Source organism: Podarcis raffonei, chromosome 13, assembly GCF_027172205.1.
Source record: "Podarcis raffonei isolate rPodRaf1 chromosome 13, rPodRaf1.pri, whole genome shotgun sequence".
Classification (NCBI taxonomy): Eukaryota; Metazoa; Chordata; class Lepidosauria; order Squamata; family Lacertidae; genus Podarcis; species Podarcis raffonei.
Genome location: NC_070614.1, coordinates 14,717,208 through 14,744,727, shown reverse-complemented (window position 1 = coordinate 14,744,727; position 27,520 = coordinate 14,717,208). Strand labels below are relative to the sequence as shown.

Sequence of the window (27,520 nt, the reverse complement as noted above, 5' to 3'; positions counted from 1 at the left end):
GGAAATCCAAGGGGGTGTTTTCTCAAACCCCTCTCGGGTGGAAATGAAGGTACTCCTTCTGAATAAAGCAGCAATACACTTGACCGTGGAAAGACGCAAAGGCAACTTGGACAAAGCAAGCACAGATCATGGGAGAGATCCTTTTCGTAATGTTCTACTGAACCTCCACGGGCGACGTAACAAGCTCTGAGTCAACAGCACAAGCAGGAGGTTAAAAGCTGCAGGCGTTGCCAGCCTACGACACAAGAATTGCACAATCACTGGTTTCTAGCTTAAGGGGGATTTCCTCTTCCTCCAAACGTGTTTTGAAACCGTTACGTCTTTATGAATCAGTCTTCACGAAGGAGGGTCGGTTTCCCGGCTTGGGTAGAACGCCATCAGCAAAGTAAGGAATGAGATATACATCTTTTGCAACAGATATAGCACTTTGAGGAGGTGCCAAGTTATCTAGGTAACGCTCTCCTTTTCTGCCCAGCAGTGGAAGGAACCGCACTTGGAGCCCAGTTTTCACTCAGGTGGTAAATGTGTCTGGATTGTACCATTTCAGAGAACGGGTAGTCTCTCACAGAAATGGATGCTCCACCATACAAAGCAGCTAGAGGTGAGGAAGATCGGTTGCAGTCCAGTCTTCTCCCCTATGTATGCTAGTTATCTATATGGAGATTCAGTCTGACGGGATATGGCCTAGATTAGGGGAGGCAAACCTGTGGTGTCCCCAGTTCATGTTGGGACTCCCAACCCGCATCAGCCCCTGGCAGCATGGTAAGTGGTTAGGGATGGTGGGAGTTGCAGTCAACAGCTGGAAGGCCACAGATTCCCCATCCCAAGGATGTAGATACAGGTTTTCCCAGCCTAAACTACAGGTTTTGTTGTTAACATTTAAAACCCTAAACAACATAGGACCAGGATAGCTAGCAGAGCATCTCCTTCAATGAAAACCAAACTGACCTGCAAGATATTTCAAGGAGAACCCTTGCAGGCAATGGGAAGCAGGACATCCTCTGCAATGCCCTCCCTCTGGAAATCTGTGAGGCAGGGACCATGATGACTTCTAAAATGCCTCTTAAAAACTCAAGTTTTCCTAAGCCTGTCCAAACTCTTGACCCTTTCCCCTTGTGTACACTGCCTATTTTTCTTTGGGATACAGTTGCATTTTTTAGCCAGTTCTCAGCAAATTAAATTGAATTGTGTTGTATTTTTTAATGTGAATTTCTTATAATAAATGGTATTTTTTTAAAAACAACAACATAAAAGCCACTGACTTGGCTACGATACAGGTACACCCTTCCTAGGATCTCAGCTCAGAACTTGAATAGTGGCTGTCTCCCACCACAAACGTCACTGATGGGTTTTCACAGATCCAAGTGGCACCTCTTTAATTTATGGGAGGCCAATTCCTCCCTCCTGCTCTTCTTCACGGTCCCTGCTTCCTTTTCAGCCATCCTTGTTTTCCAGCAATGACTTCCAACGCCTTCCAGATATGGAGAAGACCTTTTGAAAAGCCCATTTCCCTGATGGTGTTTCCCACCATGGCAACTTGGGAGAGCCCTCTGTAAGACAAGGCCCATCCATCTTGTTCACTGCACAGATAGCAAATCCGCTGATTTTGGAAGACGGGCAGCAAGGGTGGGTGTAGGAAGACATATCTGCTTAGTGTTGGGTCACATTTTCACTGGGAAACTGGAAAGCCTCTTCCTTGAAAGAGGTCACTGAGTAGAAGCCCTCGAATGAAGGCCTGATCTTCCCAACTTCAGGAAGTAAAATAACCTTGCTGCAACAGATACACCAGCAACATAATATGGTCTGTCTCCCGTTGCAAGTATTCATTGGCAAAGTTACAGATAGCCATTCCCATGGTAGCTTGAATGAAATTCTCATGGGTTTATGCGGACAGGCAACAGGCACAACTGCCAGGAAAGTTTCTCATAATATCAGCAGATTCTCACAGAAGGGAGCACAAAAATGTTCTTTTCAGGGCTGGGCAGTACAAGCGAACTGTTAGTTGACTTAAGCAGAAGGGAGACGCTGCAGCTCAGGAAAGGTCGAAAAACGGGCAGCGCGTTCGATTCTGTTGTAGGAAAACACAGATGGGGTAGAGCTGTAGTTTCAAGACATTGCAAGCCCCAAATAACTCCCATCTCTTGGAGGGGGGAAATGAAGAACTGCTCCCATAAAGCAAGGCATGGCCAACATGGATTTTAAGAGCCAAAAGGCACAGGCTGTTAACAGTTTGGAGAGTCAAGTGTTGCAGCGACAAACCTTAGCACAAGTCCAGGACAGGAGAGATGGGACAGCTACATACATCATCCCACAAGAGTTCAGCTCTGCGACAGCTCCGTAAGTCACTAAATTAGCCCTTTATTTCTTTCCAAAAGAAAAGCTGAAAGGAGTATTAAGCACGTTAGCCCTTTGCTGCATGCACAAGGCAGAAAATTGGCTTTAAAAAACAAACAAACCCCAACATCATTAACTAGCACCAGCCTTGGGCAACCAGACCAGAGAAAACTCACACTGAAGCTCAATTGTGCTTTGGATGTCACAAGAGAAACACTGGATATGGCTGGGTGTTGGGATGCACCACACAACACTAATTTTGCTGGTGATGGGTGGGGCAATCTGGGCCATTTTCAACGCTATTTCTACAACAGAAAGCTAAGCAACCCCGTGGTTCCAGTCCCAGTTCCGCTGAACAGCAAACATGGTTAAAGTATAGAATATATAATATATTTTTTTATTATTATTCACCCGTTAACTCCAATATATGCCAATTGTGAGCTAGTTTTTCAGCAGTTACATTCCCTTGATCGTGGTTGTACGGGGCGGGGGGGGGGGGAGAGGAGGCCAAGTGCTGATGCTAACATGTCGGCGCACTCCGAGGCGCATGGTACAATCATCAGAAGTGTCAGTGGACGGTCCGCATGGCCAGTGTAGGGGGGCGCCAGCTCCTCCGCGGGAGGGTTGCACTTCCATAGACATCTGAACGGCAACGGCCAGCAGTTCCACTCTAGCCCGTTTCAGCGGCTTTGCCAGCACTTCTCCAGAGATTACTGGTTACTGCAGCACCAAGCCAACCTATGGAAATAACCGGCATAAAGGGAAAGGGTTAGGAAAGGTTGAGAACTTCTGTTTCTTCGTGGATGGGTGCAAGCTGTCCAGTTGCACAAAAGAGGCCTTGTGACCCAACAGTTACAGCGGCGAGGACCAAGAAGCGCATAGATGCATCTGTATACTGCAACGCGTTATATGTAGGGCTGCCTCTGAAGACGGTTCAGGAACTTCAGCTAGTGCAGAATTCAGCGGCCAGGTTGCTCAAGGTGGTTTGAGCGTATTACACTGATCCTGGTTCAACTGCACTGGCTATCAAATTCAAACTGTTAGTTTTGACCTATAAAGCCTTAAACGGCACAGGACCGCAATACCTCAAGGACCGCCTCTTCCCATATGAACCTGCCGAGTCCCCGAGATCATCTTCTGAGGCCCTCCTTCATGTGCCACCTCCTCGAGAGGTCCAGAGGGTGGCAACATGAGAACAGGCCTTCTCTGCACTGGCTCCCCATCTGTGGAATGCTCTCCCCAGGGATGTTCGCCTGGTGCCTTCACTATACACCTTTAGGCGCCAGGCAAAAACGTTCCTTTTTAACCAGGCCTTTGGTTGATCCAATTTACATCCTATGCCCTTTTAAAACGTGTTTTTTTGTTTGGGGGGGCGGGGGGCTCTTGGGTTGTTGTTTTTATTTTTATTAGGTATTTTGTGGTTTTATATCTTGATTTTATTCTGTGAACCGCCCTGAGATCCCTGGGCATAGGGCGGTATATAAATTCAATGATGATGAAGAAGAAGAAGAAGAAGATACGGAGTCTCAGTTCAATTCTATCTATAAATGGGATGATTTAAATTTTATCGACCAGGGTGGCAGCATGAGGATACATTGGAAATGTGCGCTGTTTCCTTACCCTTGCTAGAATTGCCCCTACAAGCTGAATGTCTGTGCACACTCAAGATTCTTTTAGAATCGTGGAGGATTGCAGCTAAATTTCAGGCCCTTGAGAAAGTGGTGATGACATTGAAAGAAGTGCAAAGCTGAAGGGGACATTACCAGGGCCAACTCTTCCATGTGTCAAATAAAAGACTTCTGCAAATTCAGCATCTCTCTGTGCACCTCTATAAAACTCCCAAGGGCTAGTTCTGCATGTTTTGTAACCTTTGCATCTGAAGTTTTATTGGAAGATGGTACAGAAACAGAGTTGGGACTTCCGAGACAGGAGCAACAGAAAGCATATGGAGAGACAGCAAGGGGCCGGGGGCCGGTTATTTGAGCCAGTGACTTTGTAGGGGTCATTAAGGCTCATGGTATCAGATTAGGACATAGAGGATGCAGCCTAGTCCACGAGCCTCGCAGCATGGCCTTGGGCAAGCCACAGTCTTAATATTATTATTATTATTAATTAAATTTCTGTACTGCCTTTCATCTGAGGATGACAGGGCAATTTACAATACTACTACTACTGTTATTATGCATCAGTGTAACATTTTTATACGTAACTAGGTATTTTTGCAATATCTGAAGTTGGCAGTTGTTGCGTCAGTTTTCTGTACACCACTTTATCAAGATTTTTACTATATAGAAATTAATTAATTAAAATCAAATAATCGACCAACTACTTGAAATCTCATCCCAGGTCAAATCTGTTCCTGAAGTATTTAAGCAGAAAGCTCTGTCAGCTCCTGAAGTATAAGGACTTGGGAATTGTCTGTTTGGTCTTTGGCCAAAAAACAGCAAGTGCCACGTTCTCCACCAGTGAACCATCAGCCATAAATCTAATCCAAACCATGGTTTAGCAGACAGATGGGTTCCTGAACCAAAGATCGTAGTTGCAGTGGTTCTCCCTTGAGTCCCACTGCTACTTGCGTTATCCAGGGCTAAGTCATGATTTGTTATTATCCAAACTAGGACATGTGGCGTGCCTTTTCCACATAAACCCCAAGCGGAAAAGCAAGAACAACTTGTGTTTTGACTAGAGCGAGAAAAACCACAAGGCCAGGTTTGGGCACATTGCTAAGGTCAACCATGGCTTTGCCCTGGGTAGCCCAGGATGAAAAGAGGAGCACTGCAGCTGTTTGGTCTTCGGTCTGGTTGTTCACGCTAAGTCCTTAGCATTACATGCAAACCTGGTCATTCAATGCTTCACGACTCAACTCTGAAAGATGTGGAGTCGCCCTTCTTTCAGGTCATTTGCCTATGCAGAGACAGGCCTTCCCAAGACACTCTATAGCAAGGATGTCCAACAGGTCGATCGGGATCGACTAGCAGATCCCCGGGAACTTCTGGTCAATCGCGGTCGAACACTGGACTGGCTCCTTTTCCTTATCTTTGGTCTAAGAGCACCTGGGCTGGTCCCCTTTCCCTATCCTCCATTCACGCATGATCGCTGGAGTTTTCGTTGAGAGGCAGATTGTTTCCTTTGCTATTTTTAGGTGAGTGTTCCCCCCCCCATTCCCCTTTACTAAAATTTGTTCCTTTTCTCTCCAAAAACAGAAAATAAGGGGACTCTCCTCCCTAAACAAAGTCAACAACTTAGACCAGAACCCCTAAAAAAAGGACTCTCCTTCCTAAAAAAAGGTCAACAAATATGACCTGAACTCCCCCAAAAGGGTTAGATCACTCCCTGCTTTTTTTCTGAGAGTAATCGCAGTCTCTTAGGAGTTGGACATCCCTGCTCTACAGCAATGGTCACCTACCTTCTCTGGCCCCATGCTGGGGCATTTCCAATTGTAGAGATAATACTGCAGATTTCCATCTCCAATCCCGAATTTCAGCTTCTCCAGGAAGGTCTTGTTCTCCATGAGATCCAGTGCATTGAAAACATCGAAGCCCCTCTGCACAAAGAGGTACGGCAGGGAGAGACATTGGGCTTATTTGTATGCTTTGTAATTCCTTAAGATCCAGAAAAAATAGGCCAGTTTTTCCCACTCAAGTGCCATGAGAGCGAGAACGTTGCTTTAAAAAAAAACCCTTGACTCAGACATTCAGGACTATCAATTCTGTACTGCTCCTCGGGTCTCCTTAACATATATATATTGGGCTCTGATAAACAAGATTGTTTTTAGCACGTTTCCCCGAATGTTACATTAAGCAAATAACGTAACCTAAAGAGCGCAGCTTACCATCTTGGCCAATATAAGGGCATCGTTCATGAGGTCGAGAAGTGGTGTCTTGGTGTGGACATTGTAGAATGAATAGGCCGCCTTCAAGCTCTTGTGGGTTGGGTGATTCATAATAGTGGAGGGCAGGGTGTAGAAACTCAGGAAGTCGGTCACCTCCCCATCGGTGTTCTGAAGTAAACAGTGAGATACATTTTAGAATTAAATCCCCCAGACTCTGTCAGTCTTCAGTTGTGGGGGAAGCAAGGGGGCTTCATCTGCCATCGGGCCTGCCCTCTCCAACTTAGCAGGGCGAGAAGATCCGATTCCTCCCTTCTCTCCAATTACTGTATTTTTCGCTCCCTAAGACACATCTGACCATAAGGCGCACCTAGTTTTTAGAGGAGGAAAACAAGAAGAAAAATATATTCTGTGCAGAGTGTGTAAGTTGCTCTCGCTTTTCTTGTTTTAGTTGCTCTCGCTTTTCTTGTTTTAAAGCAAGCAAAATGAGAGCTGCTTACATGACTTCTGTCCCGCTTTGCGCAGCTCTCACTTGGTTTGCCCATCCCTCCTCCCGCCTCGCTATAAAGCCAGCAAGGAAAGCAAGAGCTGCTCAGAGTGTGTCAGCGGCTCTTGCTCTGCTGGCTTTACAGCGAGCGACGGACGGGAGCCATGGCTCCGGCTGCGGAGGCATCCCTCAGCTTGCGACTGCAGCAGAAGTCGAGGGATCCCTCTGCCACCCAGTGCATTCGCTCCATGAGATGCACAGACATTTCCCTTTACTTTTTAGGAGGAAAAAGGTGCGTCTTATGGAGCAAAAAATAGGGTACGATATTATTCTGGTTTAGAAAAGAAACAAAATGGATTGGGAATTAAGATGGCAATGGCTCTTAATGGACAGAACTTTGGACTGCGGGTGGGAGAAAGCCATGCAGAAACCTAGCACAGCAAGGATTGGGCTGAGCTAGAACCTCTCCACTGATGTGGGAATACTTGTTGCTTTTCAATTTACAGCAGCAGTCCCAAACCAGTGGTCCATAAGCTTCATTCAGGGGGCCTGCAGCAGGCCTGTGGATTTGTGGCTGAAGACAGAGCATGGAATATTGGTGCTGGTTTTTAATTGTGTTTTTATTGCTTCTTTTGTTTCTTATATTGCAATTTACTGTATTACAATGTGAATTCTGTGAAGTTCAAAGTGTAATACAGGCACACCCCCATTTACACAGGCATTGCACATTTAAGTGAAATGGCGTATATTTGAAACACCATTGAAAAGGCCGGCAAACACCATGTTCTGCCCCTGCCCTGCCTCTTCTCGTGACATTTTTGGGTCACTTCTAGGTTTGGAAAATACATGTGTGTGCGGTCTCACACATACTGAAAACACATAAATGGGGGGATTGCCTATTCAATAAGATACATAAGACATAAACGAAGCAATAAAAATACAATTAAAAATCACGCAGCATTTAGCACATTGCAATTGCTGCAACAGGAAGAAAAATCATTAACTGCCCCTCAGCAATTTTCAAGCTGTCTATGGGGAAATAAGTTTGGGAGCCAGTGATTTACAAGGATATTATTCTATGTGGGGGAGCATTAAAATTGGCATTCCCTCCCACCAGCAGTCTACAAGAGCAAAATCCATCCTAACACCTTATTCAGCTTGAATGCGTGAAAAATCTGTTAAAATTGACTGCAAGTACAGCAATGCCCTTCATATATTCACGTCACACAGATGTTCAGGGCTGTTTTTATCCCAAAGGAGTATGGCTTTTCTATACTTAAAAACATGTACAGTGGTACCTTGGAAGTTGAACAGAATCCGTTCTGGAAGTCCGCTCAACTTCCAAAACCAAGGCACGGCTTCCGATTGGCTGCAGAAAGCTCCTGCAGCCAATTGAAAGCCGCGGAAGCCACAACAGACGTTCGGGTTCCAAAGAACGTTTGCAAACCAGAACAACCACTTCCGGGTTTGCGATGTTCGGGAGCCAAAACGTTCAACTGGCAAGGCATTCGATTTCCAAGGTACGAATGTATTTAAGGATCTTGATTCTGTCTGTGGAGTAAGGTCATAAGATGTGACACCGATTTATTATTATTATTGTGCATCCCGTTATCTAAATCTGCCCACCTGCATGCAATTTGTCCTACTTCATATTCTGCAGGACAGGGGAGACAGACTCTGCAGAACTCCCAAACCCCTTCTCCCTGCCCTCTGCTCACTGGCTGTGATGCGACAAGGAAGAAAGCGCTCCTCACCTCAACTACAAATGTGTCTATGATGTTGGGCTGGGGTAGAAACCAGTGCTCCACCTCCTCCTCATTCATGACAGGGGTCAAGTTGAAGAGCTTCAGATACTCAGCCAGAAGTTTGTGCACAGCAGGGATGTCTCTCTGCTCCATCGGCCGCAGCCCTGGGGTCTTTGGAGTCTGGGGGAAGAGTCAGAGGAAAAGGCTTTGCTTAGAAAGGCATTTGGGGACAGAGATCCTGGCTGACAGTGAAGGAAGGGCTTCACAGCTAGACTGGCGGTTTGCAGACCGTACCCTCAGGACTGCTGGAGGATGGGCTGTGGCTCAGTGACAAGGGTGTCTTTCAACTAAGTTTTACTGCAAGGGCAACCACTGAAATGAATGGACCTAACTTGAGTCGTGCTCATTAATTTTGAGGGGTCTACACTGATGGAAGCTTAGCTGAATACCGCCAAGATGCCCAGTGTTCAATCTCTAGGGAAGGGAGAAAGCTTGAACCCGGATAAACTAGATCCACAGGTGCCCTTTACTACCACATCCTTCTTCAACGTTTTCTAAGCAATTTGTTCTAAAAATTGTTTGGGGCTGTTGTTTCGCTCTCCTTCTGCGATGAAGCGATGCTGGCCGCCTTCCCTCCAAGGTGACCCCAGCAGAGAAATCTTATCTGAGACTGCACAGCCCTGTTCTCTGGCTCCTCCTGCTGTGGAAGCTGTGCAATGCAGCGCCTGTGCTGCGCAGCTTCTGTGCCAAGCAAACCTATGCGCAGGGTCCTCAAAGCTACGTGGATTACCCTTCTGCATGCACATTCCTGTGGCTGGAGATTGCAGTCCTGGCCAGTGAAAGCACTTTTGTGTTGGCCCTGGGGTGGCTCAGACGGAAAGGAATATTATATTGAGCTAATCGTATTGCCCAGGCACAGAAGGGAAGTGGCTAGATAAGGACAATTTTGGAGGGTGTATGCATGAGATCCAGAGAATTAGGAAGCAGCCACATAAGGCTTTCTTGGGGGACCAAGTGCTTTTAAGGGCATTGGGGGTGGTGGAAACTCCTCTAGACGCACTTACCAGATCAGATTCTGTGCTAGTTTGCTGCCCACTGGCAGGGAGAAGTTAACGGGCACTACAACAACCCAAAATGTGGTGCTAGTGCAGAGTTGCCCAGAGTCCCACTGGAACTTCTTTTTCTGGAAATCACTGTTGCAATTGTGGTATGATGGGTAATCTCAAAAGATGTGCCTCAACTATTTAAGGTGGTTCACATGGCACGGTTGCCACCCAGCAACTGTTACCAAGCAGTGCCCAATCACCCGTGTGCCAGGGCCACTCGCAATTTGAAGGATTTCCCTCTATTACATCTCAGGTTTTTTTTAAAAAAAAAAGGGGGGGAGGGACCTGTAGCAAAAATCACCCAATCAGCACAGGGAACAGCCTTGAACTTGGGAGATGGCCGCTTGCCCAGCAACTCCACATGGCAGCCGGAAACACCAGCACAGAGCTGAGCTCAACTTACAGAGACCTGATGCTCTCCCAATTAAAAAAAAAAGAGAACCCTCTTTACGTCCCGACTTCAAGCAAATACACTTTGACACAACAAACCACATTTGATCGACTCTGGAATCGGAATATTTACAGCCAGAGAATCAGGAAAGGGTCAAAGGCTGTCTAAATACCCGTCCAAGGGTAGGGCCACCCATCTTCTAGCTCCTTACCAGGCAACCTAAATACAATTCACATTATAGTGGGGGCATGAGGAGAGAAAGCTGGTGCATCTGGAGCTAGTGTCTCAAGGAAATAAGACATATACTCCAAGTGAGGGAAAAGGGAAGCACCCCCACTCTAGCCAATCTGATGCTGGGGAAAATTCCTAAAAAATGTTGGTGGGGGAGGGAGCACATAATCACTTTATCACCCACCATCTTGGCTCTTGATCTGCATTTCCAACATTTCTGGTGGCTGATGTTAATTTTTCTCCCGAATTAAAAAAAGGGCAGTTCACCCTTATACTCTACAAAGAAGCCTTTTCTTTGTGTGTGTGTCCCCAGAAAGCACCTTTTTATTAATTATTATCTTGTTAAAGGAATATACATATATGTTACACTATAGCACAGCAAAAGGATCATATGGTTGAATATTGTCTGGAAATTTGCCATTCCAGAATATAATAAATGACCAATGTTCTTTAAAAAAAATTCATTTGTCTATTCATTACTTGCGCTTCTGTGGTTTGTCAAAGGGGTTACCATTCCAACCCTCCCCCAACTATTCTGAAATTAAGGGTGCCATCCTCCATGTGCAAACTTTAGCTTTAGGGTATAAGAGAGAAGGGAGGCGGGTGGCGCTGTTGGTTAAACCACAGAGCCTAGGGCTTGCTGATCAGAAGGTCGGCAGTTCGAATGCCCGTGACGGGGTGAGCTCCCGTTGCTCTGTTCCTGCTCCTGCCAACCTAGCAGTTCGAAAGCACGTCAAAGTGCAAGTAGATAAACAAGAACCACTCCGGCAGGAAGGTAAACAGTGTTTCTGTGAGCTGCTCTGGTTTGCCAGAAGCGGCTTAGTCATGCTGGCCACATGACCCGGAAGCTGTCCGCCGGCTCCCTCAGCCAGTAAAGCGAGATGAGCACCGCAACCCCAGAGTTGTCCGCGACTGGACCTAACAGTCAGGGGTCCCTTTACCTTTATAAGAGATAACTCCCCACACAGGAGAGGTTGCCTCCTCTGTGAATCATGCTTCTGCAGTGTGTGCCTTTAGATTTCGAAGGAAACAAGCCCAGAGCACTGCCTTCTCTGGAGACCAAATAAGCAAACCTTCTGTGGTCCCTGCGCTACAAGAGGGACTGAATGCTCCAATCACATTCTGATGCAGATGTTGCGGAATTATCCAGCCGTGGAAGAGAATGATTAGGAGGAGGCAAGGCCAAGACAACACCTTGCGCAGAGATGCAGCTGGCAATCTTCTCTGCAGATGGATGAGCTGGGCTCAGAGGTGCCTGTAATTATTTCTTTGCGGCTCGTGAGCAGTTCTCTCGCGGGACTCCGGTGTGCCCTTGGCAAGGTTTGGGATTGCTGCTCTAGATGCAGAATAATCTCTGGTGATACGGAGGAAGGAGAACGGGGCGGGGGAGAACCTAAGAAAAACTAATGCTGAGATGCAATCGGGGTGAGAAGGAAATCTTTCCTGACCTCAAGGGGTACAGCTCAGGCTTCAGCTCACAAGGTATTCCTCATTTAAATGCAATCTGGTTTGGGCCCAAAGTGAAGTTTTGTACAGTCATACCTTGGTTCTCAAACGCCTTGGTACTTGTATGTTATGGCTCCCGAACGCCGCAAACCCAGAAGTGCTCCGGTTTGCGAACATTTTTCGGAAGCCGAACGTCTGACGCGGCTTCCGCTTGACTGCAGGAAGCTCCTGCAGCCGATCGGAAGCCATGCCTTGGTTTTCGAACGGTTTCGCGAGTCGAACAGACTCCTGGAACGGATTAAATTCGAGAACCAAGGTATGACTGTACACCGAACTTGAGAGGCGTGGGGAAATAGTGCGGAAAGGTCGGGGTCCCCGCATGCTCTGAAACTCCTTGCCTTGCTCGCGTGAGGAAAAGTGTGGCAAATGTACAATCTCAGCTTGAAAGATTCTTACACAAAGGCCCCACTGAGGTTACTGCCCTGCCCATCACAGACCTCCGGAAGCCGATAGAGCTTCATGGTGCGTTGCATAGTCATGTTCCTGCTCAGGTGGGAAAACTTTACTTCAATCAGCTTGCGTGGATTCAGGGACCGGTGCCAGTACCTGCCGGAAAGAGGAGCCTTCCTGGTTAAGACATCCCACTCGGATCCCATCATTCCTCCACGGAAGCCTTAGTAACTTGAGGCCTAACTCAGTATCACCTAAAAGTGGAGGTACGTTTTACTTCTAGGCCCAGAAAGGTACACACACACACACACACACACACAATCAATCAATCAATCATCTTGCCAGAACAATGGCTGAAACCCTTCTTTCAGGAAAGCCCTATTATTTATTTCCCGGCATCGCTCTTGCCCCTGTTATCCAGTCAGTCAGAGGTTAGAGATGGAGCCCTGCTCTCTGGGCAGTGGTAATACTTCTAGGATCTCCCTTGCCTATCACAGCTGCAGCATGAGTATCAAGGAAAGAGGAGACTTGAAGGTGCGTGTGGCGATCACACACAGGGCCCCCGGACGTTTGACGGTCTATTGACCCTGTGCCGCCACTATGATTGCTTTTTCCACTGCCACCACCCCGTATCTCACGGGGACACACGGAGTCCAGTCAGTTGTTAACATAAACAAATAATCAAGTTTATTTTTAAATGCAGGAATAAGCTTATGGTTACAGTTAATTTTACTTGGCAGTTTCTTATTCTTAGTTCCTAACAACTCCAAACTGATTATTCCAACTATCTATCTGACTCCACCTCACAATTCCTCTCTCTCTCTCACAATACAACTCTACTAACCCACACCTAAACCTCCCTCTTCCTTCTTCAACTCCCAAGCCTCAACTCTCAACTCAACTGACTTTCAAAACCTCCCACTCTAACTTTTATTCCCCTCTTGCATTCTCACTGGCCAATCACACCACACCCATTTTAACCCTTTCCTTATGACCCATCCTAGGAGGCAAACGCCACAGTGCATTTGACAGGTTTGGCAAAAGACAGGATGCTATTGGAGAGCTGACATGAGAGAAAGAACTGTGGAACTCAGAAGCCACCTTTGAGGAGAAAAAAGTAAAGCCGAGGTAAGACACCTTGACACTTGAGGTTCAGGGGGCCTCAGTGGCCCAGAGTGCCTTCCATCAGCTTCGGCTGGTGGCCCAGCTATGCCCCATTTGGACAGGGATAGCTTAACTACTGTTGTCCATGTTCTGGTAATCTCTAGGTTAGATTACTGCAATGCGTTATACATAGGGCTGCCTCTGAAGATGGTTTGGAAACTTCAGCTGGTGCAGAATTCAGCAGCCAGGTTGCTCACCAGAACATCACGATTTGAGCATATTACACTGATCCTGGTTCGACTACACTGGCTACCAATTAGTTTCCAGGCCCAATTCAAAGTGCTGGTTTTGACCTATAAATACTTATGCAACTTAGGACCGGAATAGCTCAAGGACCGCCTCTTACCATATGGACCTACCCTGACCCTGCAACCATCATTTGAGGCCCTCCTTCATGTGCCTAGAATCATAGAATCATAGAGTTGGAAGAGACCACAAGGGCCATCGAGTCCAACCCCCTGCCAAGCAGGCAACACCATCAGAGCACTCCTGACATATGGTTGCCTCCTCCTTGAGAGGTCCAGAGGGTGGCAACACGAGAACAGGGCCTTCTCTGCAGTGGATCCCCGTCTGTGGAATGCTCTCCCCAGGGAAGTTTGCCTGGCACCTTCATTATATACACCTTTAGGCGCCAGACAAAAACGTTCCTTTTTAACCAGGCCTTTGCTTGACCTAATCAACATCCCATACTGTGATCTTTTTTGTGAACCGCCCTGAGACCTCTGGGTATAGGGCGGTATATAAATTCAATATATGAAATGAAAGGACACTCACCTACAGGTACCAACAGGCTTTGGCAGTACCACACCGGCAGTGTAAACAGCCTGGAAAATCCCCTCCAAGTGGACCCGTCGGGTGATCTCCCGGATCAGCACAGGGGCCACCCGCTTGGAACGCAGTTTCTTGTGCACACAAAGGAAGTTTATTTCTACCATCTTCTTTTCCCTTCAGAGGAAGAGAAAGACAACAACTCTGAAGAACAGTTTCTCTGTCACATTTTGAAAAGCGATCTGAAGGAGAGCAGGAAAGACCGTCCTGGATTTATTAAGTCTCTTTTTTATAAAAAAATATATATTTTATTCATTTTACAATACAAAAATATAAAAACACATAACACAATTTTTCACAAATACATTTTTTGGAGTTCCCTCAGCTCTTCTGCAAATCCTCCATTTTAGCTGGGTTTATTAAGTCTCACATCCACGCTGAAGTCCCTATCATCACCCACACACTGTTTCTCTGTGCATACACCAATTTACTGGGCTGTTTTTAGGCAATACTATTCAGTCAATATTCTACCTCACCCACATCCTGTTATTATAAAGGCCTGCAGAGCCCCAGAAGATCCCAGCCGCTACGTAACTTGTAACATGAGAGGTGTTGGGGTTCAAGCCTGGTTGACTTGTTCCACGCGACTTTTTTGCAGCACAAAATTTAAAAAGCGCTCTGCACACGCCCAAAGGTCCCCTGCACATCTGAAAGGTTACGGCGCGGAAACAGTGAAAAATGGCTCCAGCTCAAATTGAAACCTTTTCTTTAATCCACAAAGGGCACCCAAAGTCAAGAGATAGAAGTGTGTGGCTTGACTTACGTGTCATATATGTGTATAGCAGCCGGGATAGCACTGATGAAGCCAACCAGCTTCTTGCTGGAAATGACTCTCACACCACAGTGCCACTGGGGCAGCCAGCCTGGAGGACGCAAAGCCCTGAAAGAAACACAGGGTCTCGTCAAAGACATCTTGATCCAAAAGCCCACATGAGATTGCTACTGAAGCACAGAGCGCTTTGCCAAGTAATAAGCCCGGGGGAAACCTCTTCAAGAGGCCCTGCAGTCCAGGCAGGTAATACTGAAATGGCAGATACACTTGGCATGGCAATATAAAGCAGATGATGGGGAAACTGTGGCCCTTGAGATGCTGTGGGACTCCAACTCCCATCAGTCCCACCAGCGTCGCCAATGGTCAGATATAGCTCGGTCGGAAGATTTATCTCAGGTTGTGGGTTTGAGCCCTATGGTGGGCAAAAGTTTCCTGCATTGGAGTAGATGACCCACGTGATCCTTTCCAACTCTGCAACTCTATAATTCTGTGATGGGTATTAAGAGTCCAGCAACATCTTGAGGGTCACAGGTCACCTCTACCGTGGTATACAGTCATGCCCTGGTTTTCAAACAGCTTAGTTCCTGAACGTTTTGGCTCCTGAACGCCGCAAACCCAGAGTGACTGTTACAGTTTGCGAACTATTTTTGGAAGCCGAACATCCGACAGGGCTTCCGATTGGCTGCAGGAGCTTCCTGCAGCCAAACATAAGTCGCGCTTTGGTTCCCGAATGTTTTGGAAGTCGAACGGACTTCCAGAACGGATTCCATTCGACTTCTGAGGTACGACTGTAAAGGCAGATCGTCACACAATGAAAAAAGTCAAAGTTTCCAGCCGCAAGTTTCATGGCTTTATGGATAGGCTTGGCAGTATATATGCCCAGTAAAATTTCAAAACTGGGGAAGAAGAAAACAAGGCTCCCGGTGGCCAGGAGATGGCGGACTGCATGCCAGCACAGTAGAACAAATGACCCAAGCATGCTGAATTTGTATAAATTGCAGTGGCTGTAGAATTGTCTTGGTATGGCAGTGTGCCCTTTGGAGAGAAACTCTCTTCATCTATCACTATTTTGACTCAGTGGCTGACAACGATTGACTCCATGAGTTCCAGCTTATCCCACACATATGTACCCACATTACATATGTTCCCTGTTTCTACTGTTTCCAACTGAAACTATCAGAAGAGAAGCAGGCATAGAATCATAGAGCTGGAGGGGACCCTGAGGCTCATTATCCAACCCCTTGCAAGGCAGGAATATGCAGGTGATCGAACCCACAACCTTGGCGTTATCAGAACCACGCTCTAGCCAATTGAGCTAGCAGGTGCCCCCTGACCCTTGGCAAAGGGGGATTTACATATGGGGTAGTAGTGACCCATGTTGGGCAAGTCAAGACCTTGGGCCAGTATGAACCTAAGCACTTGGGTCAATATTTTAGTTATTTCAGCATAAGGAGTCAGTTTTGATTTTTATGTATTAATTTTTTACAGATGGAGACCACCGCAGAGAAATTCAGACGGACCCTTAACTCACCACAGGAGGAACTCTGGTGAATAATCAAACCGGAACATGTTGTCATCATCTTCCACGTAGTTCTCATTCAGGAGAGTGTACAGCTCTTTGAGCTGAAGAAACCAAGAGAGAGAAGCATAATCTGCTTAAGGAAGCAAAGCTGCCTCTTAAGAGAACAGAGTTATCCGGAAGGACACTTGTGGCGAGAATTATTAGAGAGCCACTGCAGGGGAAACTAGCAGCACATTAAAATAGCTTTAGACATAGACTGGGAAAGACCTGACTTCAACTTCTACTTGTAGTCCATATCTTATCAATCACCTACCAGCAGAAGAATCTTAAGGATCTCCCTAACAACTACCCTGCGAAGTACTGACACAACAAAAATTGCTACACAATGACGAAGGAGTTTAAGAGTTTAATGGCACAGGTGTGTCTTGGCTGCAATGTACCAAACATTTTTTTAAAAAATGAGACTGGGACAAAAAGGCTGTGTTCACACACAATGATCAACTGTGATTTAGCAGCTGGGGGGGTGATCTTTGAAGAGATTTTGTTTTAAGCTACGATTCTTGGTCTGTGTGACACAACAAGCTGCAACTTGTTGACAGCGAAACCAAACTCCTGCAAAGTTTCACAACAATCCAACTTCAAGACAAGGGTTATGTAATCAGCTTGTTTAACTAGCCAGTTTGTTTTCAGCCAGGATTCCCGATTCATATGACAGGAAGTTGCTAACCTTCCAGGAAAGCAAAACCCATATCTGCACAAGTCCTTTCCCTGGTTGCCTTGTGGCAGGAGAGGGGAGACTGCAAAGCCCAATGCTTTGCTCAGGATTGCTACAACTCATCCACGTAACATCAAACCATGGTTGAGCATTACGTACGAGTGTAGTCTTGAGTCTCAAACCAATAACAGAGGGCTAGTTTTTAAGAGATAAAAATATCAGGTCAATGTTACAAAAAAACCAAAGTGTTATGAAATTGTGTGCATGTTTTAAATGATATATGTAAATGTTTATATCAATAATAACATATTTAAAAGGCAAACGAGTCAATAAAAAATGACCCTTAAAGTGCTGGTAGGCTCTACATGATCAGCAGGAAAGGTTTTGGGCCACACAGAAAAACTATGGCACAAACAAGGGCAAAATGAAGAGAAGTGGACAAGGCAGAACAATGCAGAGATGCAGGAAGAGATCCAGTTGACTCAAGTCAGCCAGCCAAGCTTAAAGGTATGAGATTAATCCTATGACAAACTTAACCCCCACAAAAACCTAGCTGGTTTTCAGGAGGAATCTCTGGGTGAAGGGAGAGAAAGAAAGAGGAACAGCAGCATGCTCAAAATAAAGACCCCAGAAGAAAAGCCAAACATGGAATGGACAGGGAAAGAAGAGAAATATGGATCATCTAGCGAAGCTGTGGAAAGCCTTAAAATGCAAGTGGTCAGAATCCTGAGATGGAACAACTGGACGCTATGGTAGCAATGGGGTAGGGTTGGTGGAGATGGTTTAGAGGAGAACCTTCTAGGATGGTTAGTTCCGCTGCATCCCTACTCACCACACCTCGATCCCCCAAGTCCAGAGCATCCCACATAAAACCCTGAGGCAAAGTGTAGGGCTCCTGGCGGATGTTGTCCTTGTCTGGTTCAACAGGTCCGTGAGTGTTCACTACTTCTCCTGAGAATGGGTGGGAAAAGAGAGAGGATCACTGTCATGCATGACAAATAATTACCGAAGGGACCTTCCTAGCCCTCCACATGTGTTAGCACAGTTTCCCGGGCAACTCCAGCCTCCAGACCCCCAATTCTTCCAGGTCCCATATGCTTCTGTCCAAGAGAACTAGTAAGATCCCGTCTGCAGCACTGCTCCAACGGCCCACATTCCCTGATTCCCCAACCTACCTGCAATCCCATTTCTGGGACTGAAACATCACACAGCTTGACCACTCACACAATTTGCAGAGTTTCTTGAGGTTTGGGGAATGCACAAGATGTAGGGGACTGCTGAACCATTGCCCTAATTGGCATTGTAACAGGCTGGAAAGATCTCTCCAATGTTTTGAGACTATTTAAAGCCTGACAGATAGAAGAAAAAGAGGAAAGGAGAAGATTATGTACCTAATTTGGGAACTGGCTGTGTGTCCCAGAACTGATAGCTGCGTTTGGTGGCTTCTTCCATTGTCTTGGCAGGTCCTTGTCCTACGGAGAACAGCTCAATGGCCTTTTGAATCTCCTGCATTCTTTCTGCCGGCAAGGTCACCTGCAAATACCCCAAAGGCACAATGAGTCAACTGACCACCACGTCCTACTTCCCCCCCCTCCCTGAAAGTTTAAAATTTTGGAGAGGACATTCTCCTGCTGCCCCTTAAAACCACTGAACATTCAAAGCCTACACTGCTCTCCACCCCCACCATTCCACATCTACCCGCACTGAAAACAGAACAAATATAAATGCAACAATGTAGGTCAACCAGTCCCCACAGAACTGCATAGATCCCCAGCCTTTCCTAATTTAACTTTATGGGTACCCAAAAAAGAACGCAGTATAGAGAACAGGAGGCTCAGGAAGTGGAAGAGAACCTGAGGATGGTTCAACATGACCAACCTGTTGCAAAATATTTTTACTTTTTACCTTTACTGTCTGATCTTGGGCTGAATCAACTTGATCCGACTTTTCCTTCTTCCGCTTCTGTTTCTTTTTCTTCTTTTTCCCCCCACTGTCATCAGCTGGGCTTAAGCCACTGAGGAAGAAATGAAACACGACTGGTGGGACTTTACAGATCAACTGCTAAGAGCAGGGCTTGAAGGGAGCTGGGGCCGGCTGCCAAGGTCACAGTCTGCTTCTGCTTCTTTCAAGCTAGCTCCTGAGTGGATGTACGGGAAGAAAGAAACCACTGCTCCAACTCCTTCCGTCTTGCAAGGCTGGAACCCCAAATTATACAGACTAAATTGCATGGAATAAAGGTGTGCGCTTCACACAATCTGTAGCTTCTTGTGGTGTGGGGGAAGGAGGGTATCTCTGTGTTCCAGTTTTGCGAGGAATTGGGAAAGAAGGGTTGGCTGCAGTATGTGACATGACTCATTTGCTCAAGTTATCTGAGGCGACCAGGTCTTCTGCAACTCTGCCTCAGCACAATTTTTCCACCTTAACAAGACTTTATTGAACTGCTTGTGTGAGAAGCCCTAACAATATTGCACCAGCACTGACTAGTTATAACACAGTTATGGACTATCCACACAGCACAATGTGCACACTCTTAGCTTGTAACTCCTGTCTAATTTAGCAAAATGGTGGCTGTTGCAAAGACGAAAGACAATATACCTTGAGCATTCTTTGCAATCCCTTTGCCTAAGCTGCAAAGTAATCCTCTAGCACGCGATCTGTCGCTCTTCTCAATCACTGTTTTGTTATTATGGATTAAAATAATATATTGGCCTTGTTTTCAGGAAAAAGGAAGGCATAAAAATTAAAATAAGTTCCCTGTACCCACACTGCACCCACTTTCCCACACCACAAATATCTTTCCACGAAGGAACATCTGATGTGCCACCATGGAACACTGGTTCGAAATGTCCCCCTACATGAATCTGCATGCCTGCCATGGAAATTCTGTGTGTTGCATATGATTCTGGGGTGTCTTCCAAGGGGGTGCTCTCTGTCAGCACAGGGTGTCAGCAAAATCTACTGAGCCTCACTGCAGCCCTGCACAAGCCAAGTGCACAAACCAGACAACATCCTCTATTACTAGTGTGCAAGCTGTTTGTTAATGGCTGGCAAACCCAAGCAAGTAGCAAAAGCTGGCTTTAGGTCCAAGATAAGAGCTTCTCTCACAACTTTAAATCCTTGTGGAAGCCACCAAGGAGCTGCTGCAGAACCCGTCTGTTGGAAAAAGATTCTGGGGATGGAAGAATATTTTAAGTGGAGCCATGCCTCTTGGGCTTCGCTACTGCTCAGTATGAAATTTTACCCCCCAATTCATCTTTGTGGTAGTACACTGGACGACGCACTGACAGACAGCCTTTTTTTAAGGGAAGTTTATTTTGTTTTGTTCATTGAGTATATTTATATCCTGCCTTTCTTTCATCGTGGAACCTAAGGCAGAATAAATTTCCTTTTATTAATCATGCATAAGTTGCTAAGGAATTCCAGGATTCTATAGAACAAAGTCTGAAAGTCATTCTTTGAGTCTAACTTCCTCTAAAACAGGAAAACAGTCAATGACATGATTGAAGCACCCCAGACAGATCTTTGCATGGCGGCAACTATAAAACCATTATGCTACAACTTCTCTGGGTTGTTTGTTGCCTGATGACTGGCTCTTCAGATTATGAAGTTCTAATGTTAAGCTAAAATCTACATCCTTGCAATGTAACACTCACTGCTTCACAACCGAGACTTCTCTGCTCCAGTGTTTCACACTGACTGCTGAGCCATGCTACGTCAAACGTAGATGCTTCTAAGTCCTATTTGGCAAATCTACAGCTAATACTTACAGCAAGTAATCTTTTCAGAAACCAGAGGGATGTCTGGACTAGATATTAAGGAATCTCGGCATAGTGTGGTCATGCATTGCAGTGGAACCAAACAGAGAATCAGACTGCAGCATAAAGCTATTTTAGCACAGACTAATCACATTTTGCAGTTTAGCACACAATGAAAGTTTTACACACAATTGCCATTCATGTCACAGTTGCCAGAGAATCTCACAAATCTCCTGCACTGCAAATGCTCACACACTCAAAAATGTGATGCTCACTGGTTATTAGTACAAGAGCAATGATCCTACTGAGACAGCAGTGAAAATACTATGTTTCTCAGTGGCAAAAGAAAGTACTCCATGACAAAGTACTGTAAGTGTTCATCTGAACAGGTAAATACATACTCAACAGGTTAATCTAATTTAATAGCTATACAGTGGTACCTTGGGTTAAGTACTTAATAAGTTCCGGAGCTCCGTTCTTAACCTGAAACTATTCTTAACCTGAAGCACCACTTTAGCTAATGGGGCCTCCTGCTGCTGCCAAGCCGCCAGAGCACGATTTCTGTTCTCATCCTGAAGCAAAGTTCTTAACCCGAGGTACTATTTCTGGGTTAGCAGAGTCTGTAACCTGAAGCTCTGATGTTTCATACATACAGGGTCAATTCAGTCTTCAAAACAAACCATGGTTAAGAATTATGAGGCTCATTCACAATGAGCACATGCAGGCTCCTTAGATGATGTCTGGGAGTGGGAGAAAACCTGGACACCTTCCCCCATTGCCCCAAGTGGAATTAAGAGAAAAGAGAGAGAGAGAGAGACTCTTCAGCTGCAGTGCTGTATCTTGTGCCCCAGATCTGGCAAGACAAAGACAACCATAAAGCTAGAAGGCTCTTCTCTAAACCTTTAGTAGGGTCCTCCCCAAGCCAACTCACCTCCACCAGACAGTTAACCACAAGATCTAGGTCGCATTGTGCACCACTAGTTGAGGGCAAAGCAAACCAGGTGCCTCCATCAAGAGTGGATGGTTCCAGTTTACTGAAAGAAGCAAAACCAAACAAGCAACACAGACCCGAAACAGAAGGGCAAAGAAGATCCACACAGCCCACACGCCAGGGTCACAAGATAGTGGGAGCCATGGAAGCAATGCTTTAAGAGCCTCGTGCATGCCCATGTTGTGATATTACAATCCACATCAGCAACTGAAGTCCTTGGTTCAAATGTGCCCTTTCCGATGCATTCACAAAGACTTAGGCATGCCCCTCTATTTCCACTCCCCTCTACAAAATTGGAATAATAAAACCTACCTTACAGGACCTGCTGTAAGGATTTTAAAAAGAAGGTGACTTTAACATCTAAAAAGCACTTTCAACCCAAAAGTGCTTTTAATACAATTAAAACTAGAAAAAAACTATACACATGCGAAATATTGTTTTTATCAAAACACTTCCAGAATCTTCCTTAACTCTTACCCTATCATGTAAGGAACAAAAATCGCTTTCTGGGCCCAATTCAAAGTGCTGGTTTTGACCTATAAAGCCTTAAACGGCTCAGGACAGCAATACCTCAAGGACTACCTCTTCCCATATGAAGCTACCCGGACCCTGCCACCATCATCTTGAGGCCCTCCTTCGTGTGCCTCCTCCTCGAGAGGCCCAGAGGGTGGCAACACGAGAACGGGGCCTTCTCAGCAGTGGCTCCCCGTCTGTGGAATGCTCTCCCCAGGGAAGTTCGCCTGGCGCCTTCATTATACACCTTTAGGCACCATGCAAAAACATTCCCTTTTAATTAGGTCTTTGGTTGATCTAATTGACATCCAATACCCTTTTAGAATGTGGCTCTTTTTTGGGTTTTTTACTGGGCTATTGTTTTTAATTTGATTTTATATATTTTGATTTCGTTTGTGAATCGCCCTGAGATCTCCGGGTATAGAGTGGTGTATAAATCCAATAAATAATAATAACTATCTCCAAACCCACAGTTCAGCAGCTTCTACAGATTCCCACAGTATGCTGAAGGAAGCCATTACTTTGTAGATCTGGATTATGGGTGCTACACCACATCAAAGCAGAACATGGAATATGAACCAAGAGGCAAGCCAAACCAGACTGATTAAGCCAGGATAGCCTCACATGCATATTCCCACTGTGGCAGCAGCTAAACCAGAAAACCAGTTTGGTATCAGAGCGGAGAGTTGAGTTATAATAAGATTTGTAGGATTTCTCCAGCCATGTCTTGTAACATTTGGAAGCATTAACACCTGGAAGGTTTAATAAGCAGAGCTTTAAGTCCTACTGCTCATGACCACCTAATGCACGTTTTTCAGATGATCTCTGCAGGACTCTAGTCACCAACCATTATCAACACAGCCACTGCACTTAGGTCAAAGCCTCAAAGCTACCTTCCCCCAAAGGAAGTTGCAAGCAAGTCCAAGACCACTTTTGGGGTTCCCATTACACCACTTTGGGAGTGTCGCAATTTGGTCCCGAGTGTGCCAGTAGCTCCCTCCTACTTTAGGGGAAATTGAAAGGCCTACTTTACAGAGCTATAAAACTATACAATGGTACCTCCGGCTGCAAACAGGATCCATTCGGGAGGTCAGGCCACATCCCGAGGAATCTGCAACCGGAGGTGCCGCTTCTGTGCATGCACGTAGTATGTAGAGTGCTTCTGCGCATGTGGTGAAACCCGGAAAAATACTTCCGGGTTTGCCGTGTACGTATCCCGAAGGATACGTAACTGGAGGTGAACGCAACTAGAGGTACCGCTGTATGTGATTGATAATAGTGACAATGAGGAAACAGTTTTGGCTGGGTCATCTAAAAACAGACACACTTTAAATGACTGAAGGTCCGTCCACAAACCAGTGACACCTATTGCAGAGATGAAAGAACCCAAAAAAAAACTCAACTTTTCAGGTAAGAAGCCTCTAGAAAGATGAGCCAAGTGTTGCAGCTATTGCTTCAAAGGCATTTATTCCTCCCTCTGTCAACCACCTACTTGTGTAACAGGGATGTTGTACCACCCCCCGCCCCCTAAGTTCTAAGCAAACTTTGCAACAAAGGAGTGGAAAATATGCACAAGCTGCTTTGTTACCAGTCCAAGCAGGGGAGAAAGAACACATCATTTAATTAGATATAAAAGAGTACTATAAGTGTTCATCTGAACAGGAAAATACATGCTCAACAGATTAATCTAATTCAATAGCTACATTTCCACCACCTGAATTTTAAGTGGCTCTCATCTTTCATACATACAGGGTCAATTCAGTCTTCAAAACAAACCGTGGTTAAGAGGCTCATTCACAATGAGCACATGCAAGCTCCTTAGATGATATTTAGGGGTTATTTAGATACAGAAGAGCTGTTTCAAGTCATCGAGGGCAAAAACAGCTTTTCCCTATACATAACAAACCTTTTTCCTCAAGTGTATCAAAGAAAACTAGAAGTACACAGCAAGACACTGGCTGGTTTGACCGTATGTACAGTAGTATCTCGGGTTAAATACTTAATTCGTTCTGGAGGTCTGTTCTTAACCTGAAACTGTTCTTAACCTGAAGCACGACTTTAGCTAATGGGGCCTCCTGCTGCCGCTGCGCTGCACAATTTCTGTTCTCATCCTGAAGCAAAGTTCTTAAACTGAGGTAGTATTTCTGGGTTAGCGGAGTCTGTAACCTGAAGCGTATGTAACCCAAGGTACCACTGTACTCTTCTAACACTCTAACTGATTATTTTTTCTTGACAATCTGGATCTAACTCAGGCCTATGGTAAATGAAAATAGCCCCTTAGCTCTTTTGCGTTTTGCGGTCAGAAATTGTATAAGTGTATGTGGAAGCTACTAATTTTTGAAGACATTATCATCATCAGTCTCCTGAAACAGATAACTGCATTTAAAATGCTTTCCAACCCAGTTTTAGATCAAGCAGTGACCTAGGAAATTTTCTGCCTTTCCCAAAAGCCAACAAGTCAAGTTTGTACTTCGGAGTCTACTCTACAGGCACCTCACAGCAGAATCCTATCCACGTCTATTCAGAAGAAAGCCCCACTGAGTCCAATGGGGCTTACCGTATTTTTTGCACCATAACACTCACTTTTTTCCTCCTAGAAAGTAAGGGGAAATGTCTGTGCGTGTTATGGAGGGAATGCCTACGGGTGGCATGCCTACGGATTTTCCTCCTCTAAAAACTATGTGCGTGTTATGGTCAGGTGCGTGTTATAGAGCGAAAAATACGGAACTTAATGGCAAGAGCATTACTACTCATGCTAGTAATTCTCAAACCATGTACTGTGGCACAATAATTTACTGGGAGAGAAGTGTTAGTGGGTCATCAAAAAAATAAAACTACATAATCAGATGTTCCTGTGAACCCATAGCACCTGTACACAGGGGAGGCTGCTCAGTGCCGCCTGCCTTTCCTTTTTTCACCAGGAGTTACACTCAGAACAGTTCTTCCTGCAAGAACACAGGGATGGGCTTCCTTGATGCAGGCCATCCTTATTCTTTCTTACACCACCAAAACAAACATTTATTGTCACATGTACAAAAGTGTGCATCTTATTTGAATTCAGAAATGGGTGTGTGTACATTTCCCAAATACTGTTTTAGTCAGTCTTGCTCTGGTTGAGTCACATTATGCTAAGGTCTGGCAAGCCTCTTGTGTGCAGATGTTCTTGTTCTGAGACCGCTAGTGCAGCTAATGACTACTTGGCCTCTTTGAGCCCAAGTTCTATAGTTCTCTATGTAGGTACAACGATCAAAAATAAGCTTAGCAGCAAGGGTGAAGACTTTGATGAGGAATGACCATATTCAAAGAAATGCTTGTCCATAACATGTCCCTGTTTTCATTCTTGTTTAACAAAAAAGGCACTGGATTGATATATTCTAGGAGCAAATCCTGTAAGGTTGGCCTGAAAGCAACTGAGAAACCATTTAGTGTATCACCCTGCCATAAAAGCAGCAGGGTGATTTCAAATAAGGGTGATTTATGACAGCAACAAAAAAAGAAGATATAAGCAGCTGGTCCTAATTAAGTTTCCCATTGCTACTTCATATATTCCCTAATAATGCTACATGTGAATTGGTTAGATTACACTACTTAAAAAGGCACATTCATAAGCAGAAATGCTTTTTTTAAAAAATAGGAATGCAGCAGAGGCTTCTCTTTTCGGTTGGAGCTGCCATTTTCGCTTTCACTCCCTGACCCACTGCCAACCAGGTCCCTGGTGGTGCCCCCCAGCTTAGCCCGCCAAGACCTGGGGCAAGTGTATCCGGCTGCCCCCAACAAAGGTTCTTTTAACAGCTTTGTGAGAGGCAGAAATTCAGAAGTTGCATCTCCAGCCAAGGTGTGTGTGGAAATGCAACTCTTGTATTTTTGCCCCTCACCCAGCAGTTTAAAAGGCACAGGAACTCGTGGTGTGCAATAACAGCTTATTTTTTTGGGTGGTGGGCGAGAAGAGAAACCAACCTTATGCTTAGAGCTACAGATTAACATGCATTTGCTATACAATAAAAGCATGCAATAAAAACCGTCCCAGTCTCTCCTTCGCCCAGGCTACACTTTCCCTCAAGCTCCTGCTTTTCAGCCCACTTCCTTCACACCCACCCTATAATCCCCAAATATCTAGGTCCCGGACCCCTCCCTATGGCGGGTCTCCTTATCACGAAACAGGCCCGGCAAACGCTTCGCCTTCGCAGTCACGCCGCTGGTCTGCAACGGGCGAGGAACCAGCGGCCCCCCCTTTCGGACTGGCAGAGCAACCAACCACTCGGGACGCAACCGCCCAGTCGCCTCAGCCAATCAAGCGCCGCACCAAGGGAAAGTGGGCAGGGCCGACTTTATTTCCCGCCTCTTCTCCCCACCTCCCACCGGACCGCCTCCCCCCCCGCCGGTTGTGTATCAGGGCGGCTCCCCTCACACCAGAGAGTGGAGGCCCGACCCGGACCGGCTCAGAGCCGCTCACCCTCGGTTGCAGTTGTGCTCGTCCTCATTCTCGCAGTCGCTGCAGTGCTGCTGGTCGTTCTCCTCCTCCCCTGACGGCCGCCTCACTGCTGTATCACTGTCGTCCGCCATCTTGGCGAAGGGCAGCCGCGCCGGCTGCCGCGCCTGCGCAAAAGAAGCCGAAGACGGGCCGCGATTGGGCGGCCGGCCGCAAGGAACTTTGGGACTTGTAGTCATCTCTTGGCGGTTCAGGGCGGGAACCGGAAGCGCAGCGCACGTGAACCGCGCTGACGCGGCGGCGGGGGGGGGGAGCAAACCTTGGTTGCCTGTGCCTTGGTTGTTAATGCTGTACTAGGAGTTGGGAGGTTTCAAGTCTGATGAACGGCGATATGGAAATTTAATTAATAATAACCAGTGCTTTTTCCTGGGGGGACGCATACCCCTAAACATTTTGTGAATTTTTATACTTTTGTCCATTTACTATATTTATTTTTCCTGATTTGAACTATAAAATGGTGATTTTCTTGGGTAAAAAAAAAAGCACTGATAATAATAGACCCTTCAGGCAGGAAAACCCCAAATGTGACAATAATAATAATAATAACAACAACAACAATATAATTTATTATTTGTACCCCGCCCATCTGGCTGTGTTTCCCCAGCCACTCTGGGCAGCTTCCACAAAGACCAAAAATACACTAAGATGTGACACATTAATAATAATAAACCCTTAAGTGGGAGAATACAAATGTAACTGTAGGGTGGTGCCTTTATCAACCCCCTTGCAATGCCGGAATCTCATTTAAGTTG

The 27,520-nt window shown here is 45.9% G+C and overlaps 1 protein-coding gene across 2 annotated transcripts; it reads right to left on the bottom strand.

Annotated features, from left to right (window-relative positions):
* Window positions 1-1,238: 1,238 nt before the first annotated feature.
* NMT1 (N-myristoyltransferase 1) lies at window positions 1,239-26,948 on the bottom strand. 2 transcript variants are annotated; one of them, XM_053362728.1, is made up of 12 exons: window positions 26,733-26,948; window positions 18,926-19,034; window positions 18,412-18,553; window positions 17,853-17,971; window positions 16,315-16,406; window positions 14,775-14,891; window positions 13,958-14,128; window positions 12,067-12,175; window positions 8,405-8,575; window positions 6,167-6,334; window positions 5,741-5,878; window positions 1,239-3,072 (listed from the first exon to the last, which is right to left on the bottom strand). In XM_053362728.1, exons 1-12 carry the CDS (start codon window positions 26,945-26,947, stop codon window positions 3,052-3,054), a joined length of 1,572 nt encoding a protein of 523 aa, XP_053218703.1. In that variant the 5' UTR covers window position 26,948; the 3' UTR covers window positions 1,239-3,051. The 2 variants fall into 2 exon arrangements, with proteins under 2 accessions (XP_053218703.1, XP_053218704.1); XM_053362729.1 differs by lacking the exon at window positions 5,741-5,878.
* Between the last annotated feature and the right edge of the window lie 572 nt (window positions 26,949-27,520).

Bases quoted from the DNA above. Each gene is read 5' to 3' on its own strand.
- NMT1 (XM_053362728.1), bottom strand. From the start codon at position 26,947: ATGACTACAAGTCCCAAAGTTCCTTGCGGCCGGCCGCCCAATCGCGGC. The intron at 17,972-18,411 runs GTACATAATCTT...ACCCATTCTCAG, and splicing joins ACAGCCAGTTCCCAAATTAG to GAGAAGTAGTGAACACTCAC. The intron at 8,576-12,066 runs GTCTGTGATGGG...CTCTTCCCCCAG, and splicing joins AGCTCTATCGGCTTCCGGAG to ACTCCAAAGACCCCAGGGCT.